A 16,384-nucleotide genomic window follows, 5' to 3' on the forward strand; every position below is an offset into this window, starting at 1 on the left:
GCTGTAAAGGAAATAAAGTGAAAATAATTTTAAATCAAACATGCATTTGAGTGTTTTTCCAGGAGCACAACCATTTTTTTAAGCTCTTCCCACTAGGTGTCGCCACAGATCAGTTAACACAATATGAATTATCCCATTTAAAAAAAGAATGTTGAAACCCAGGTATAAAGACAACAGTAGCGTGAAGTTTTGAAATTTGTCATATGAAATCCTGGTCAGTATGTGGACTCAAAAACGCATCAATGTTTGATGCAGACAGCAGATGCAGCAAATTTAACCTCTGTACAATTTAACTTAATTTAATTTTATAGCAGGGATTATACACCCTACACCTTTGTCCTAATTCCATCAGTAACACAAAATGTGGCCTTAAGAAATAAAGTGGAAGCAACTTATTTTCTATGAAACATTTATTTCAATGTCTTTCAGAAACACAACAACCAAATTCAATAAATAACTTTTAGCCTTGAGGAGTCATTATGACAGCCTAACAATGAACAATAGTGCTCCCCACCCTCCCCTTCCCCACTACTACTACATGATCCCCATCAGGACTGCCTGAGAACAGCAGCAGTGAGCCTTGAGAATCCAGGCTTGACAAATCTCCGCCCTCTGGCGAAGGAAACACCCAAACGAGCTTAAACTCGCTTCAAAGTCTTTCGGAAGATTCAGTACGGCCGCCCCTCCCTCTCGTACAATGAGTCTCATCATCAGTCCAATATGTACATCAAGCTTGTTACTTTTTTCCATTTTAAAGTGAGTGACGAGATCATCATTTAAACCCGCTTACAACTCATCCTTCTCTTCACCGCCCTCTGGTGGTGGGCCACCCGCACTGCCATAAAGCTTGCTGATGATAGGTTGCACCACCTCCTCCAGCTCCTTCTTCTTGGCCTGGAATTCTTCCAGATCGGCCTCCTGATGGGACTCCATCCACTCAATCTTCTCCTCTACGGCCTTCTCGATGGTCTCCTTATCTTCATCTGACAGCTTCCCGCCGAGCTTCTCCTTGTCGCCGATCTGGTTCTTCAACGAATAAGCGTAGCTCTCCAGCTCATTGCGGGCGTCGATGCGCTCCTTCAGCTTCTTGTCCTCGTCGGCAAAGCGCTCTGCGTCGTTCACCATGCGCTCGATGTCTTCGGGCGTCAGTCGATTCTGGTCGTTGGTGATGGTGATCTTATTCTTGTTGCCAGTGCCTTTGTCCTCGGCTGTGACTCGGAGGATGCCGTTGACGTCGATCTCGAAGGTGACCTCGATTTGCGGAACTCCGCGTGGGGCGGGAGGGATGCCCGTCAGGTCAAAGGTGCCCAGCAGGTGGTTGTCCTTAGTCAGGGGACGCTCACCTGAAGCAAGAGACCAATGCAATTGAGACCACGTTGCAAAGATGGCCTATTTTTTAGCCTGTAAGTTCATTTTGCAGAAGTCCTGGGCTAAAACATCCTTCTTACCTTCATAGACCTTGATGGTGACAGTAGGCTGGTTGTCAGCGGCCGTGGAGAAGATCTGAGACTTCTTGGTGGGCACCACAGTGTTCCTGGGAATGAGCTTGGTCATGACTCCTCCCACAGTCTCAATACCAAGAGTAAGAGGGCACACATCCAGCAGAACCACATCACCTGAAAAGAAGAGGGAACAATTGAGTTAATGTATTTTAAAAGCCATCGGGGAGCCAATGCATCAGGGCGACAGTTTACCGGTGTCCTCTTCGCCAGAGAGCACGCCAGCCTGTACGGCGGCGCCATAGGCGACAGCCTCGTCTGGGTTAATGCCTCTGGAGGGCTCCTTGCCGTTGAAGAACTCTTTCACCAGCTGCTGGATTTTGGGGATACGTGTAGAGCCGCCAACCAGAACAATCTCGTCAATGTCGGACTTCTTCAGCTCAGAGTCATCCAACACCTTCTGCACGGGCTTCATGGTGGACCGGAACAAATCCTGTACAGCACAAGAAATGTATTAGAATGGTTGTCAGATCATAATCCCTCTTTAACAGGCTAAGGGAACCTACCATGTTGAGTTCCTCAAACTTGGCACGGGTCAATGTCTCAGAGAAGTCCTCGCCCTCAAAGAAGGACTCAATCTCGATGCGGGCCTGGTGCTGAGCAGACAGCGCCCGCTTGGCCTTTTCCACCTCACGGCGCAGCTTCTGCACAGCACGGTTGTCCTTGCGCACATCCTTGCCAGTCTTCTTCTTGTACAGCTTGATGAAGTGCTCCATGACACGCTGGTCAAAGTCTTCGCCTCCCAGGTGGGTGTCGCCATTGGTGGCCACCACCTCGAACACTCCGTTGTCGATGGTCAGCAGCGAGACGTCAAAGGTGCCGCCGCCCAGGTCAAACACCAAGATGTTCTTCTCACCGTCCTTCTTGTCCAGGCCGTAAGCGATGGCGGCAGCGGTTCTGCAGGAAAGATGCCAAATTTAAGGACAAAATGAAAAAAGATCTAAGGGCAAGTAGATAATTGATCATGCTACACTTACGGCTCATTGATGATTCTCATCACATTGAGCCCGGCTATGGTTCCGGCATCTTTAGTGGCTTGGCGCTGGGCATCATTGAAGTAGGCAGGAACAGTGACCACAGCGTGAGTGACCTGAGGTAAAAGAACTTTTATTACAACACAGTCGCTCATAAAATCGACATGCTGCACGTGTTGTTTGTAGGTACCTTCTTGCCCAAATAAGCCTCAGCGGTCTCCTTCATCTTGGTCAGAACCATAGCAGAGATTTCCTCAGGGGCGAACGTCTTCATCTGATTACCGCCGATGTCAACCTGGATGTGAGGCTTGGTCTTCTTGTCAAGAACCTGAAAAGGACCGTAAAAAAAATATTGTTTTTGTTAAATGCGCAGTAATACATTATCTACATCAACTATTGTTACACAGCATTAAATACTACCAATATTGTGATATATTTTTATCAAATATAAATATTTGTGCTGCTAGATTGATATTGCAATGCATCTTCTACAGAAATAAAGCTGGCAATATTCTTTCATATACTTATGATAATACCTTGAAAGGCAGGTACTTGATGTCTTGCTGCACAGAGGAGTCACCCCATATGCGACCAATCAACCTCTTGGCATCAAACACAGTGTTCTCTGGATTGGAGGTCAGCTGGTTCTTTGCGGCATCCCCGATCAGACGCTCACCCTCACTGGTGAAGGCCACATAGGATGGAGTGATACGGTTGCCCTGGTCATTGGCGATGATCTCAACACGTCCATTTTTGAAGACGCCGACGCTGATAGGGGGTAAAATTGTCAATATTAGTACTTGAATAATTATGCATCATCATTTGTTTAAAATGCATCCATCTTACCATGAGTAGGTCGTGCCCAGGTCGATTCCGATGACGGTGCCCACACTGTCCTTCTTGTCATCATCGTCAGTGTAGACGGTGCTGGCCAGAGCCAGTAAGAGCCACACGAATTTCATTTTGGCTATCGTCTTGTTACGCAAGCCCCTTGAAGAAACGAATAAAGCTGCACACGGAGGGAAAAAAAAAAAAGAGTGGCGTATAACTGCATGTCTCCCAACTTGTTCATGAACGTTAGCTTCTAGCCACACTAAAAGGAGAAGGCTCGAGTCGCGTGGATCGACGGAAGACTTCTTGAAATTGAATATAAATATGATAATAACGTAAAATATGTGGGTCATAAGATTTTCCTCTGCAATAGGCATCCATTTTCATTACCGACTACATTTTTTTTATCCGAGGCCGGTAGTTAGCTAACGGGGTTAGCTTGTCCGGTATGGGAAAGAATTGAAAGGGGAAATAATTTTAAAAACATACCACATACATACATGTAATTATTATGTCTTAAAATGGCAAAATAAATTAAAACCAACAATTGTACCAGAGTGCAACACGACAGAACAGTTCTTAAGACATTACAGTATACGTGCAACGTTAGATTTAGGGGAAAAAACGGCATTTAAAATAGATTAAATGAAAGTACTCTTCAAATAAAACATTGAACATACCTTAGTCGTTTGAGTGAGTGTAAACTTGGAATGTAGTCAAGAAAATTCGCTTGTCGCTAGTTGAGATTTTGTCAGTATTCTTGTGTAGTAAATGTGATGGTGAATGATGCGACCGCTGCCTCTATATAATCAGGCACCGCTTCCCAATCGTGGAGGCCAGCGATTGGACGAGAGGCTGCGCGTTGGAACGCGCCGATTGGTTCCGTTTGGCACGCTGGCCGTTGATGATTTGTACGTAGAAAGCGTCTATGACGACATGTCTAAGTCATCGCCTATTGGCTGGACTGGGGACGTGGTTTGTGCAGTTACACGCCACTCACGATGACTGGCTGGTAGGTTGTTTTTTTTTTTTACACACAAAGGTTAGATTCCACATTGTAATTGATATCCCTTCTCGGGCAATCAAAGTTGACTCACTGCAGTGAGTAATGTTTAAACATTTCAATGAAAAAAAATAATCCTATGGATTATTTGTCACTGCATTACTGCATGTTGTTGCATCAGATGATTTATTTGGATTGTTGCGTAATTACATCAGAAATACAATACTGCATGACAAAACTTTTATTGATTAAACTTTGATGAATTTAATCAAAACTCAAAACGTGAACAAACAACGGGACGCAAAACTGTACTGATAATTGTATTACTGTACAAGCAAAATTTGTATAAATTATGGCTGCCAAACTACATCTATACGATGATAAAAAATATATTCAGTATGTGTATTATGCCTTAACCTGTGCAACGTTCAAATACTGTGACACAAATTACAAAGATGGATGGATGGATGGATGGATGGATGGATGGATGGATGGATGGATGGATGGATGGATGGATGGATGGATAGATAGATAGATAGATAGATAGATAGATAGATAGATAGATAGATAGATAGATAGATAGATAGATAGATAGATAGATAGATAGATAGATAGATAGATAGATAGATAGATAGATAGATAGATAGAATTGTATTCATGCTCACACACAAACACACAGAGTATTAGATAGATAGATAGATAGATAGATAGATAGATAGATAGATAGATAGATAGATAGATAGATAGATAGATAGATAGATAGATAGATAGATAGATAGATAGATAGATAGATAGATAGATAGATAGATAGATAGATAGATAGATAGATAGATAGATAGATAGATAGATAGATAGATAGATAGATAGATAGATAGATAGATAGAAAGAATTGTATTCATGCTCACACACGAACACACACATAGAGTATAAGAAACAAAGTTAAGTGCGCCCTCTAGAGACCTGGACCACATCAGAAAAGCAAACTGATGACGTGGTTCGTCCGGGCCGTCGTCGAGCACCACAGCAGCAGCAGGATGGCCGACCAGAGCAGGCAAATAAAACTCGCCGCAGCCAAGAAAAAGGTAAAATGTAACCCGATTATTCCGCTATGTTTTAGAGCAACTATTATTCTCCCACATTTCGTGCCATTTTGTCACGATTGCATAAACGCGTTGTTCATCATTACACGTCTTCCGACCTCTACGGCCGACGCTTAGTCTGCCTCTGTCGGTTGTCTCGAACATCGATGCCTAAGAAAGCCCGGTGCTTTATTGAGGCCTTTGCTTTTTAACATCAACTTTTCAAAATTATATTCATCGTTTTTATTTCCAAGTGACATTTTTACCACGCGATACCATCTGAATTGTTAGCGATCGCTTTCTTCCAGGCTTTCAAGTTGCTTTTTCGCTGACAAAACTAAAACGTGTCACCCGTCGTAGCGGAACGTGCTAACTTAGCTCATTTGAAATGAGCAAAACGGGCAAACTCATGACAAGGGAGCGATGTACGAGTATATTTGTGTCAATGTTTCGTTTTTCGGATCATCTTTTGTTGGTCGATCGTAAGTTCCAGTGACAACGATAGAATGACGGGGAGTGTTTTGACAGCTGACAGCCCTCTTCCCTGTCCCGCAGTGTGTTTGGCTTAGGCGTGTTTGCTAGTTTCAATATTCCATTAAGATGTGCGTCGTTACCTTGTAGGAAGTCACTCTGCCGACATTTGTGTATATTTATCTTTCTTGTGTGATAGATATTTTGCTCCTATCGTCAGTATTTCAAACTTAATAGGCACATAGACAAATAAAAAATAGATGGACCAGCTCTGCCTCGCTTCGTTTGAAACATAACCTGATGATTAACATTGTTTTGAGACTAGGTTGGGTGCATTCTTGCTTGCATACCTCTAACCTACAGCCGCCGGTCGGGATGATTACATTTAACACACCAGACAGATAGAAAACCTCAGGCACATAAAACAATTCTGCAGAATAAAACCCATCCAGAGATAATATTTAGTAAAACAGCAGATACAGTGTTTAAATTATCTCCATAAAATCATGGCAATACACAACACAACTTTGTTTCGTAGATACTGAACAAGTGGATGACAAATTGTGTCAAAGCAGATTTAAAATCTGCGAATAAAATTCAATCATAAAACAAGGTGGCTTCTTGATGCATGCAGATTAAATGATAAACACTAATCGCGCTCTCAATGCTGTGACCCTCTCTGGAAACAAATTAAAGCAGAGCAAATCACATCATTTTAAATCACATATCTCGTTTTCTTTCACTTGTTCAGCTCAAGGAGTTCCAGCAGAAGAGCACTCCAACCAGTGTTGGAGGAGAAAAGGGAGTTGGTGAAGGAGTTCAACCTGGTGCAGGAGCCAAGAAGAAGAGGAAAATGAAGGGACCCAACCAATACGATGCAACCTCCATTGACAGAAACTCACCAGACAATGTAAGCCCGGTCAAGCAGCATCTATTTTTTTGCTTCGCCTGCTTTTCTACTTGATATTCAGTTTCCTGTTGTTTCCAACACTTACTCCAAAAGATAAAATAAGAATATATTCAAACAGTAGACTCATATACTCAATATGTTGGCCTTCTATTTTTTGGAACTCTTTTCCCAGACAACTTCCTGTGTGTAATCCTTAAAATGTCTGCCTCCTGCGCTGTTTTGTCATTCTCTTCTAAAGATTTCCTCTATTCCCTTCCGTTTCTCCCTCGTGTCTCCAGTTTGACAATATTCTCAAAGCACTTAGTCAAAGCAATGGAATAATCCTGCCTGCATATAGCAAAAGTCAGGTAAGCTCTATCTATCCTTGTGTCTGCTCTACTTTTTTTTGTATGCTTTCCTAACGTCCTCCTCTTCTTGCTTCTCCTCCTCGTGTTTTTTTTATGATTGAAGCGCTTATTTTAACCGACTTCTTAAATGAAGGGCTCTTAAGTGAATGGTGCACAGAATACGTTCCCATCTTGAGGTTTTAGGAAAATGCTGCATTCATGTACCCCTCCCCATGCATTTTAAATAGTAATGATAGTTTGGATAGGCTAAAAACATGCATGACGGTATTTTGAACAGGCTCCACAAAATAAGCTTGTCTCAAAAAAACGGCTGGCAAAGTGCTTAATGTCTCGTTGTGTTTTATTATATGAATAGCATGTTGTCAGTGCGCATAAAAGCTTTTGAGTTGCTTTTTTTTTGGCGTCGCCATAACACTCGTGTATATTCTTTTGTGTACATGCCACCTCAGACCGTTGTCGCCATGGAGACCATCGCATCCTCTGGTCCCCCTCCAAAGGCCGAGCTCGACCGGCCCTCACCCATGTCTAACGCTACTAGCACTAACAACGCTACTAACCTTCAGAGTGCCGGACACTACACTGACATGCTGCAGGTGTGTCTCTGCCATGGAAGCTCAAACCACAGCTTCATTGCTCAGCATCTTCATAAATGGGGAAAAATAAGAATTTCGTTGAATTCAACAGAAGCACGAAACAAAGGCCCACAACAACAGTGGACAACAGTAGCATTGTCTAGAAGATGATGTTTAAAAAATAAATAAATAAATACGGAAGCCCCACAGTCAATCATTTGTAACAGTACACAAATGACGTTGAGTGCTGTTTTATTTTTGGAGTGTCTTCATTGTTTATGTTTCTTTTTTTTTTTTTTGCAGGACTACCCTGACACTAATGGCAATGAGAGTTTATCAGAGGAAAATAGGTAGGTTGGCTTTTTTATTTCACTCAAGTCTCACAGTATGATGGAGATTTTGTTTTCTAAAGCTGAAGCAATTGTCCCAAAAAAAAAAAAAAAGTTATCAGGTTACCTAGAAGCAAAATCTTTGGTTTTTATTTTAAATTTGACTTATTCCACAGACAGCTGTCTTCCACAGAGAGCTTGCGACAACTCTCTCAGCAACTAAACGGCCTGGTCTCTGAAGTACGTTGCTGCAACCTCGGACAAATACAAATCTGACTTAATTCTTGTATTTATTTATTTTTTTTAAATTAGGTTCTTCCATTTTTGTGATTTCAGTCATCTGCTGCACACCTGAATGGCGACAGCGCACCATGCATTGGCGAGAGAGAATTAGACGTATGACGGAATGTTAATTATTTTTCACACATTCCATCAGTCACATTTTTTTTTTGCACCACATATAAAACTGCTATCGTTTGCCCTTGTGATAAATATTTAAAATTGTTTCTCCTTCCCTATCCTTTTTATTTGTCGTGTGCCGCAAACACGTTATCATTCTCTTCCATGTTTCCCTTCTTTCCCGGATGCATGTGTACACGGTAGAGCCGGAACCAGGAGCTGTCTGCTGCCCTGGAGTCCAGCAATTTAACAAACTCTCAGCTCAATACCAAGCTTGACCAGCTGGTAAGAAGCTGCGTGTGAGTCTTTGAATGCCCAAAGTGCACGAACTGTGTTGCATGTCAACTTTATGGCACGCCACCTTTAGTATCCTCACTAAAATGGTTACCCATGCATGTAAGTCATACAATTCTCCTCCCCCTTCCCTCGCTGAATGCATTTCTGCAAACAGTTACAAAAGTGTTCTTAGCTATTTGTATAACCCGATAGGAGAAGGAAACACATCCCAAACACTGGTAGATTGTAAAGTTGTTGGCTTAGCGAAAAAAAAAGACCAAATCTGATGTTCTGACATTAACTTAAATTTCTTAGTGTCACGCTTCAGTGACGATAGCTTGTTATCTTTTTACTTTCTCAGGCACAACAATGTCAGGGGCTCACAGATCAGCTGCAGAAGGTCTTTATTTGCCTCTTTATCTTCATTCCCGTAGCTCCTCTAATTCCCGGATATTCATGACAATTGCATTTCTGTTCATTCAGGAGCGAAAGGAATTTGAACAAAAGTTTTCAAAAGAGCAGGGAACCATGCGGGAGCAATTGCAGGTAAATTCTCATATTCGACATAACTTTGTATCTTTGTATGATCTAGCATTTAATGCTATATGGCTTACTTCTTCAACCAATAGAATCTGCCTTAAAATAAAAACAATTCTATGCACTAACGATTTGCATTTGTTTAGTGAGTGGGCCTAACAAGGTGTCATGACATTGCAAACACAGTGATTGATTCAGGGGGCATCAGACAAATCGCCGCACTTTATTTGATCTCCCAAGGTTCACATTCAAACCATTGGCATACTGGTGTCGGAGAAATCGGAGTTACAGACCGCTCTACAGTACACGCAACAGGCCGCGCGGCAGAAAGCAGGTTGGGGTGTTCCCATGATGTTTGACCTTAACAACCTCGTGGCAAGTCCTTTTTGTTTACATGATGTTTCATGTTCAGGAGAAGCAGAGGAGCTGAATAGCCGACTGCAGTCAACAAAGCAAAGAGTGTCGGAGCTTGAGAGAACACTGTCGTCCGTGTCGACGCAACAGAAACAGTTGGAAAAGGTAGGAGACAGACAAGGTTCAAACTAATCAAAAATTATTCTTTGCTTCACATATAACTCTGTGACTCTTCTTTCTCTTGTTATATATATTTTTCGCCAGCATAACAAAGAGTTAGAAAAAGAGAGAGACGCCCTGAGACTAGAGGTATTTAAACAAAAGTAAGTGAGATGTTTTGGCCAAAGTTAGTCCCATTTTGCTTGTGTGTTTGTAAAATAATCAAAGACCAGCAAGAGACTAAAAAGTTGCACGCAATTTTTGTTGTTTGCAGCAATTTAAGCGACGAGTCCAAACAGCAGACTTCGGAGCTCTCAGAGCAGCTAAGGCAAAGAGCGCAAGAGACGGGAGCATTGCGGTTGGAGGTAGAGGATCTCCGCAAGAGGCTTGAGATCGCCGACCTCATGTTGCAGCAGGTCAGTTGGACCTTCATCAAAAATTAGAATTTTGTTTCTTATTTGTATTGTATTTAGTTTTTATGCATCTCCGTTGCTGCGTTTCTTTGTTTGTTGGCCCAGTGCTCCACCCAGTCGGATCCCAGTAGTGCCAACCAGCAGATCCAATTACTGCTGGAAGAAAAGCAGCAGATTGAAGTTCATAACCAGCAGGTTCAGGCTTGTTTATTGTGTAGAAACCTGTAATACCATTTGTAGAAATTGCTGCTTTTCCTTTGCAACACATTTGACTTTTAAAACCTTATTGTTGTTCATATAGTTGATGGAGTCGGTTGCTCAGCTAAAGACGGAGAGAGACTGCTATGCGGAGCAAATCCAGGAGGGCGGCCGCATTTGGAAGGACAAAACAGAGCAGCTGCTGACACAAGTAAACCACACTCAGATTTAAAGGAGACCTGATATTAGCTTTGAAAAAATATGCGAATACGTCATGTCTTGTCCATCTTGAAGGTGTCACTGGTTGCAGAAGAGAGGGACAGAAACATTGAACGAGTTCAGGAACTTGAAGCCGCAATCACAGAGCTAAAGAATGCCGCAGGTAAGCTAAAATGGTTACTGTCATATTCTTTAATGTACAATTATCCTCGGTTTACTGCAGTTCTCAAATTTGAAAAGTGTCTATCACTGAACTACGTTAAATCAGGAGTAAAGTCAATTGCAGCTAATATTTGTATGACATAACACTTTAGGTCATAACTATAACACAATCAAATGAAACTATTTGGCTTCTTTTTTTTTTTTTTTTTTTTAAACCTCAAATTGTCAGTACCGCCTGTATAGAATTTTTCTACGGATCTAAATCTGTTTCTTGTCCATCTCTTCCAGCAATACTGTCCCAAGAGAGCAAAGACCAAAGCGCAGCAGAACCGCAATCCTCAGGCCCCTCGGAGAGCGAAATAGCTCTACAGGAAACACTCAACACTCTACAACAGGAAAAGGACGCTCTCGATGAGCAGTACCAGTCCCAGGTGTTCACCGATATCTAGTAATTTTTTTACCCTGAAGTATTTCCAAGCATCTTCAAGACTGCAATTTCTCCTCACAGCTATGCGACAATGAGCAGCTGAGTCGCCTGTGCTCAGAGCAAGAAGCACGCCTAGCGGAACTAGAGCAGCAGGCGGAGCGCCAAGCCCAGGAGGCCGACGACCGTCGCCGCATGCTCGAAGACGTTCATTCAGACAAGGTGACCATCAGCCGTGCGCTCACGCAGAACCGAACGCTGAAAGACCAACTTGCTGAGCTGCAGAACGGCTTTGTTCAACTGGTGAGTTGTTGTTTTTTTATAGCTTAAATGTTTCCCAACTGACTTGTACACCCCAGATTAATTTTAATTTTAGGATTGACGAGGGACACATAGTCTTAGTTTTGAATGAGAGAGATTGCTACTTTTTTAATCTGAAATATTTGTGTCTGTTGTTTTGCAGACAAATGAGAACATGGAGCTGACCACCGCCATTCAGTCAGAGCAACATGTTAAGAAGGAGCTGGCGCGCAGAATGGGCGAGCTTCAAGAGCAGCTGCACAACGTGAAAGAGCAGGTTCGCATCATCTGCGTCACTGTTTGCCAAACTTTTTTCAGCCAACGTACACATTCTACGTTAAAAGAACAAATATACCAAACACTACACTAACGTCCAAACCACTGGCAGATGAACAAACGTTTGTACTAAATCTAAAAATCATTTTCTGCGTCATTAAGTGAAATGAGATGATTGAAGGACCTGGTGATTTATTTATTTTTTTCCACTTCACACATATGTGTTTCAATACAATCTTTAGGAGTCTCTGTCCTCCATTGTTATTGTTTTTCCATACCAAACATTTATCTCAGATGGTTGTGCTAATTTTGGCTTTCTCCTGCTACCAGCTGGAAGAGAAAACCAAGGAGGCTCAAGGTCTGGCCGAGCAGAGGGACCAGGTGGCGGCCCACTTGCAGCAGTACAGCGCCGCCTACCAGACACTGGTCTCCGAGAGGGAGCAGCTCCACCGGCAGTATTATACTCAGAGCCAACTCATGGACCGGCTGCAGCACGACGAGTCCCAGGGCCGCGCTCAGCTGGAAGTCAGCCAGAATGAATTGAAGCGAGCACAGGTATGTAAGCATGTGCTTCCCAATTCCTTTCTGGTGAAGTAATGAAATGGCTGACCCCCCACCCCCATTCAGGAGTATTTGGATAATTTGGTGAAAGATAACGAGCATTTGAAGGCTGAGGTCAGAGAGCTACTCAACAGTTCAGCTCTAGCCATGGCGCCCCGAGATGAAGGTTTGTATTAGCAATATCAGCAAAAATGTTTATTAAGACCTTTGATACATCATGTTGCTCAGGAGACGGAGTGGAGAGCCAGTTGCCTCAAGAAAATATGACTGAGTCATCCTCCATCATCATCCCGCAAGATTTTGAGAGCCAAAAAGAAATGGTGAGAAGAATATTTTCCTCCTTAAACATGTCATTTCCTTTTTGACCTCATGTGCCACCTAACGATTGAATATTCGCCTATTACGCAACCTCAGGTTATCATATATTTCACGACAGCATGACCCTTGTAAATACGTCATGCATTGCCATGTATAAGATCCATTTACGTTGAATGTAGTGTAACTGGCTTGTATTTGACTTGGTGACCGATTTCCCTGCCTCTGCAGGAAGAGTTCATTCGCGATGCCTTGGCTCGTTTGGAGGCCGAGCGGGATGAGGCCAGGAGGCTGCTGAGGGAGGAGCAGCGACTCCACATGGCTGCAAAGCACCACACTGCCGTGGCTCTCAGCCTCCAACAGCACAGCCACCATGGGCATGAAGATCACCATCACGATCATGATTACCATCACGATCATGATCACCATCACGATCATGATCACCATCACGATCACGATCATGATCACCATCATGATCATGATCACCATCACGATCATGATCACCATCACGATCATGATCACCATCATGATCATGATCACCATCATGAGCACGAACACACTCAGGGCCAACATAGTCACTGTGAACACAATCACCAACATTCAGGTGAGAAAAGATGCATTTGTAGCTTTTGATTGTGAAACATATTCATAAATATTAAAACAAGTGTGTCTCTGGAGGGCCCACTAAAGCTTAACAATTTTGAAAAATAATATATAGGGATGTTCGATACCACTTTTTACCAGTACGAGTTCTCAGTTCTTGAGTAGTCTTTGATACTGATACTAAAAACCGATACCACTAGTGCTTTTGATGCATAAACTTTCCTCAGAAAAATAATGACGGATAAATCATGGTTGTTTTAATTTGTGTAAAAATCCCATGCCTCGTGCTGATGTGTTAACTGATGTGGCCAGAAGAAGAAGGAGTGCCGGTGGAAGTTCATCAGGCATTACAGACAGCAATGGAGAAGCTTCAACAGCGCTTCACCTCGCTCATGCAGGAGAAGGCTGACCTGAAGGAACGCGTGGAGGAACTGGAACACCGCTGCATCCAGCTGTCCGGCGAGACGGACACCATCGGTGAGGGGGGAATGACAGTTTCTGGTACCGGCTTGGGACGCGACAAGCTAAATCTCACTCTAAATTGTTGCCGCTTTGATTTTCAGGAGAATACATTGCCTTGTACCAGAGCCAGAGGGCCATCATGAAACAGAAGCACCAGGAGAAGGAGCAATACATCAGCATGCTGGCTCAGGACAAAGAAGAGATGAAGGTACTGATCAACATGTCTCCTTGGCAGTGGCCGCACATCTGAAATAACTTTTGTCTGCCAGGCGAAGCTGGCAGAGCTGCAGGACCTGGTCATGAGGCTGGTGGCCGAGCGAAACGACTGGTACGGTAAATACACCGGCGCCGTCAGCGGCGTGGCTTCGGCCAACCCCGACCTCCTTCCTATTGACGAGGACCAGCGTCACCCCGAACACCAAGCACACAGGCATGACCTCGGCGCTGGCAGCGGAGCAGGTGAGCCCTTTCAAACCAATGTTGATGACTTTTGTTTGGGGAAAATAAAAAAAATCTGTTTCTGGCAACGTGAAAGGGGCTTTGCACACCCGGCGCTCATAGAATCTCTGTTTCCTAGATGCCATGGAGATCATCCCTCTTTCCGAGCCCACCGCCAGCCAGGAACCCCCCTCGCCTCATAGCCCGCCGCCCCCAGCCGAGCCCAAGGAGGATGGCACGGCGCAACAGATCATGCAGCTACTGCAGGAGATCCAGAACCCGCAGGGCCTGCCGCGGCCACCCCCATTCATGGGAGAGAACCCCTGCATCCCTTTCTTCTACCGACCAGACGAGCAGGACGAAGTGAAGATCCTGGTAGTGTGAGATTCTAACACCACATATCGGTATATTTAACAGCATCGAAAATGGCCACCGCCCCCTTTACCATACGCTCAAGTGCAATAACAGGGCCTCACATCTCTTTACTTGTGACACATCAAGTTTGAATGTACTACTTATCAAAAACTGGAGTGTGCGTCTGTGTGTGGGGGGAGCTGAGTCTGATGTATAATTTTGTAGAGTTAATGAGATAATAGACGTTAATTGCACTAAAACAGTTTGTACAAAGCTTCTTGATGACGCATCATATGACGCCCCTGTAGCTGAGGATGCCATTTTGAAGGAGTAGGTTGGATGGAAGAGTTTGAGTTACTAAACCTTTCCCACTAAATTTTGCCAAAATTGTGCAGTAATCCATCAACAGATCCTTTCCCATATCAAAAAATGTTGTGTCATTCTGTTACTTTCCTTCCAAATATACCACGGTTAAACATCCTTGTTTATTGGGAGCGGTCCAATTATATCAGAGCTGTCCAAACTATAACCGGAGTCCATGAGTTTGGCCTGCTGCAATATATAAGATCTTGTTGAATTGATTTTTAGCTTAAATTAAAAATGAAGAATTTCTAAGTTAGCCCTCGTATCTAGTATTTTCTCTAAGCGGCCCGCAGAGTAAAAAAAAAACTTGCACAACCCTGATATTTGTGTATAAAATGGGGTGGTATCGCTTTACACTGTTACTATGTGATTGCAAAGGAGGAAGTTGGTAGGTGGGAGAGTAGTGATCATACATCAAGTGCATTGGGGTGTATATACTGTAAGTGTGTATCATATTGTATATTTATGCGGCTGGGTGTATGTATGTGCAAAAGAAGATGGTTAGTGGCTGACAGGCTGACATTTAATACAAAGGAGGAGAAAAAGAGAGGTCATATACTATTTATTATTATTTGGAATGATTTCGTGTCCCAACCAATCAGTTTTGGATGTTTATGTACAAGTGAGTGAGTGTTGAAAATGAAGTGAACTGATTTGTTGGCTCTGATTTTTTTTCCCCCTCCGCTATTGAATAAAACTGATTGAGCAACATAATGTGGATGGATCTTATTTACTTTTAATTTCAGAATGTTCTTAGATATTTAGGATTGAGAGAGATACTACCATTATGTGGAATTAATAGAAACAATTTGTTCCATTGCAAACGTACACTCATCAGCGTGTTTGCGTTCGTGACTAATGCATCATTTCTTCCACTAGGTGACGCTGTTCACACGTAACATCTCGTCTACTTGTTTAGCGGACAAACACTTAAAGTTGAGGACATATGTCCTTTCAGAATTGAAAAATAATTGAGGCACCACAGTGGTTTAAAAAAGGAGACCTATCAATGTTTGCTTTTGTTGCCTTCAGGACAAACACGTGATAAACATTTGTAATTATTCTTAGATTTTTTATATATTTTTTGCTACATATGCACAATGCTGCTCCAGATGTTCCAGCATATGAAACATTTGATTTTGATCTTACCATAACGTACTGATCAAGAACAATATTTTTAAAGAGAAATAACGTGTCAGGTTTCAGGGAACACAAGTGCAGGTCACAGATTTGGTCATCAAATACTTAATTGAAATGAAACAAAAAGGCAAACAAAGCGGTAATGGACAGTGAAAGCTAAATAGACAGGAAATCAAAACAACAGGGAAACAAGGTAACAAAATAAACTGTCGCAAAAACAGACATAGATAAGGGCACCACAAACTTTGCGGCACAAAGTGCAGAGAACAAAACAGACTGTACGGAAAGAAGGAAACTAAATACAACCAAACAGATGACACAACCAAGAACACCTGGACAAAACACATTAGGGAGCTGATTGGAAGATGCAAGGGGCGGGGCTAATGCGAACAGGTGAAAACAATGATCTAAAACAC

The 16,384-nt window shown here is 42.8% G+C and overlaps 2 protein-coding genes across 6 annotated transcripts; one reads left to right on the plus strand and one right to left on the minus strand.

Moving 5' to 3' along the window:
- Positions 1-392: 392 nt before the first annotated feature.
- hspa5 (heat shock protein family A (Hsp70) member 5) lies at positions 393-4,143 on the minus strand. Its single transcript, XM_088391370.1, has 9 exons — positions 3,985-4,143; positions 3,320-3,482; positions 3,010-3,241; positions 2,664-2,801; positions 2,477-2,589; positions 2,006-2,396; positions 1,695-1,932; positions 1,449-1,616; positions 393-1,343 (listed from the first exon to the last, which is right to left on the minus strand). The coding sequence occupies exons 2-9, from the start codon at positions 3,433-3,435 to the stop codon at positions 787-789; spliced, it is 1,953 nt and encodes a 650-aa protein (XP_088247496.1). The 5' UTR covers positions 3,436-3,482; positions 3,985-4,143; the 3' UTR covers positions 393-786.
- Positions 4,144-4,297: 154 nt separating this feature from the next.
- Positions 4,298-15,542, plus strand: golga2 (golgin A2). Of its 5 annotated transcripts, none has more exons than XM_088391338.1 (29): positions 4,298-4,316; positions 5,264-5,389; positions 6,609-6,767; positions 7,046-7,114; positions 7,564-7,707; positions 7,990-8,036; positions 8,192-8,255; positions 8,352-8,411; positions 8,619-8,699; positions 9,052-9,090; positions 9,174-9,236; positions 9,468-9,561; positions 9,640-9,746; positions 9,846-9,904; positions 10,015-10,156; positions 10,259-10,348; positions 10,455-10,562; positions 10,646-10,733; positions 11,021-11,163; positions 11,241-11,459; positions 11,620-11,733; positions 12,063-12,287; positions 12,360-12,459; positions 12,522-12,613; positions 12,840-13,212; positions 13,524-13,688; positions 13,775-13,881; positions 13,943-14,132; positions 14,251-15,542. In XM_088391338.1, the coding sequence occupies exons 2-29, from the start codon at positions 5,294-5,296 to the stop codon at positions 14,493-14,495; spliced, it is 3,483 nt and encodes a 1,160-aa protein (XP_088247464.1). In that variant the 5' UTR covers positions 4,298-4,316; positions 5,264-5,293; the 3' UTR covers positions 14,496-15,542. The 5 variants fall into 5 exon arrangements, with proteins under 5 accessions (XP_088247464.1, XP_088247465.1, XP_088247467.1 ...); XM_088391339.1 differs by having other exon boundaries at positions 13,527-13,688; XM_088391341.1 differs by lacking the exon at positions 8,619-8,699.
- Positions 15,543-16,384: the final 842 nt, after the last annotated feature.

Source organism: Syngnathus floridae, chromosome 12 (genome assembly GCF_059516105.1).
Source record: "Syngnathus floridae isolate MCC-2025c chromosome 12, RoL_Sflo_1.0, whole genome shotgun sequence".
Classification (NCBI taxonomy): Eukaryota; Metazoa; Chordata; class Actinopteri; order Syngnathiformes; family Syngnathidae; genus Syngnathus; species Syngnathus floridae.

Bases quoted from the DNA above. Each gene is read 5' to 3' on its own strand.
- hspa5 (XM_088391370.1), bottom strand. From the start codon at position 3,435: ATGAAATTCGTGTGGCTCTTACTGGCTCTGGCCAGCACCGTCTACACT. The intron at 3,242-3,319 runs GTAAGATGGATG...ACCCCCTATCAG, and splicing joins CTGGGCACGACCTACTCATG to CGTCGGCGTCTTCAAAAATG. The intron at 1,933-2,005 runs GTAGGTTCCCTT...TGTGCTGTACAG, and splicing joins AGTTTGAGGAACTCAACATG to GATTTGTTCCGGTCCACCAT.
- golga2 (XM_088391338.1), top strand. From the start codon at position 5,294: ATGACGTGGTTCGTCCGGGCCGTCGTCGAGCACCACAGCAGCAGCAGG. The intron at 8,412-8,618 runs GTATGACGGAAT...TGTACACGGTAG, and splicing joins TTGGCGAGAGAGAATTAGAC to AGCCGGAACCAGGAGCTGTC. The intron at 11,164-11,240 runs GTGTTCACCGAT...TTCTCCTCACAG, and splicing joins ATGAGCAGTACCAGTCCCAG to CTATGCGACAATGAGCAGCT.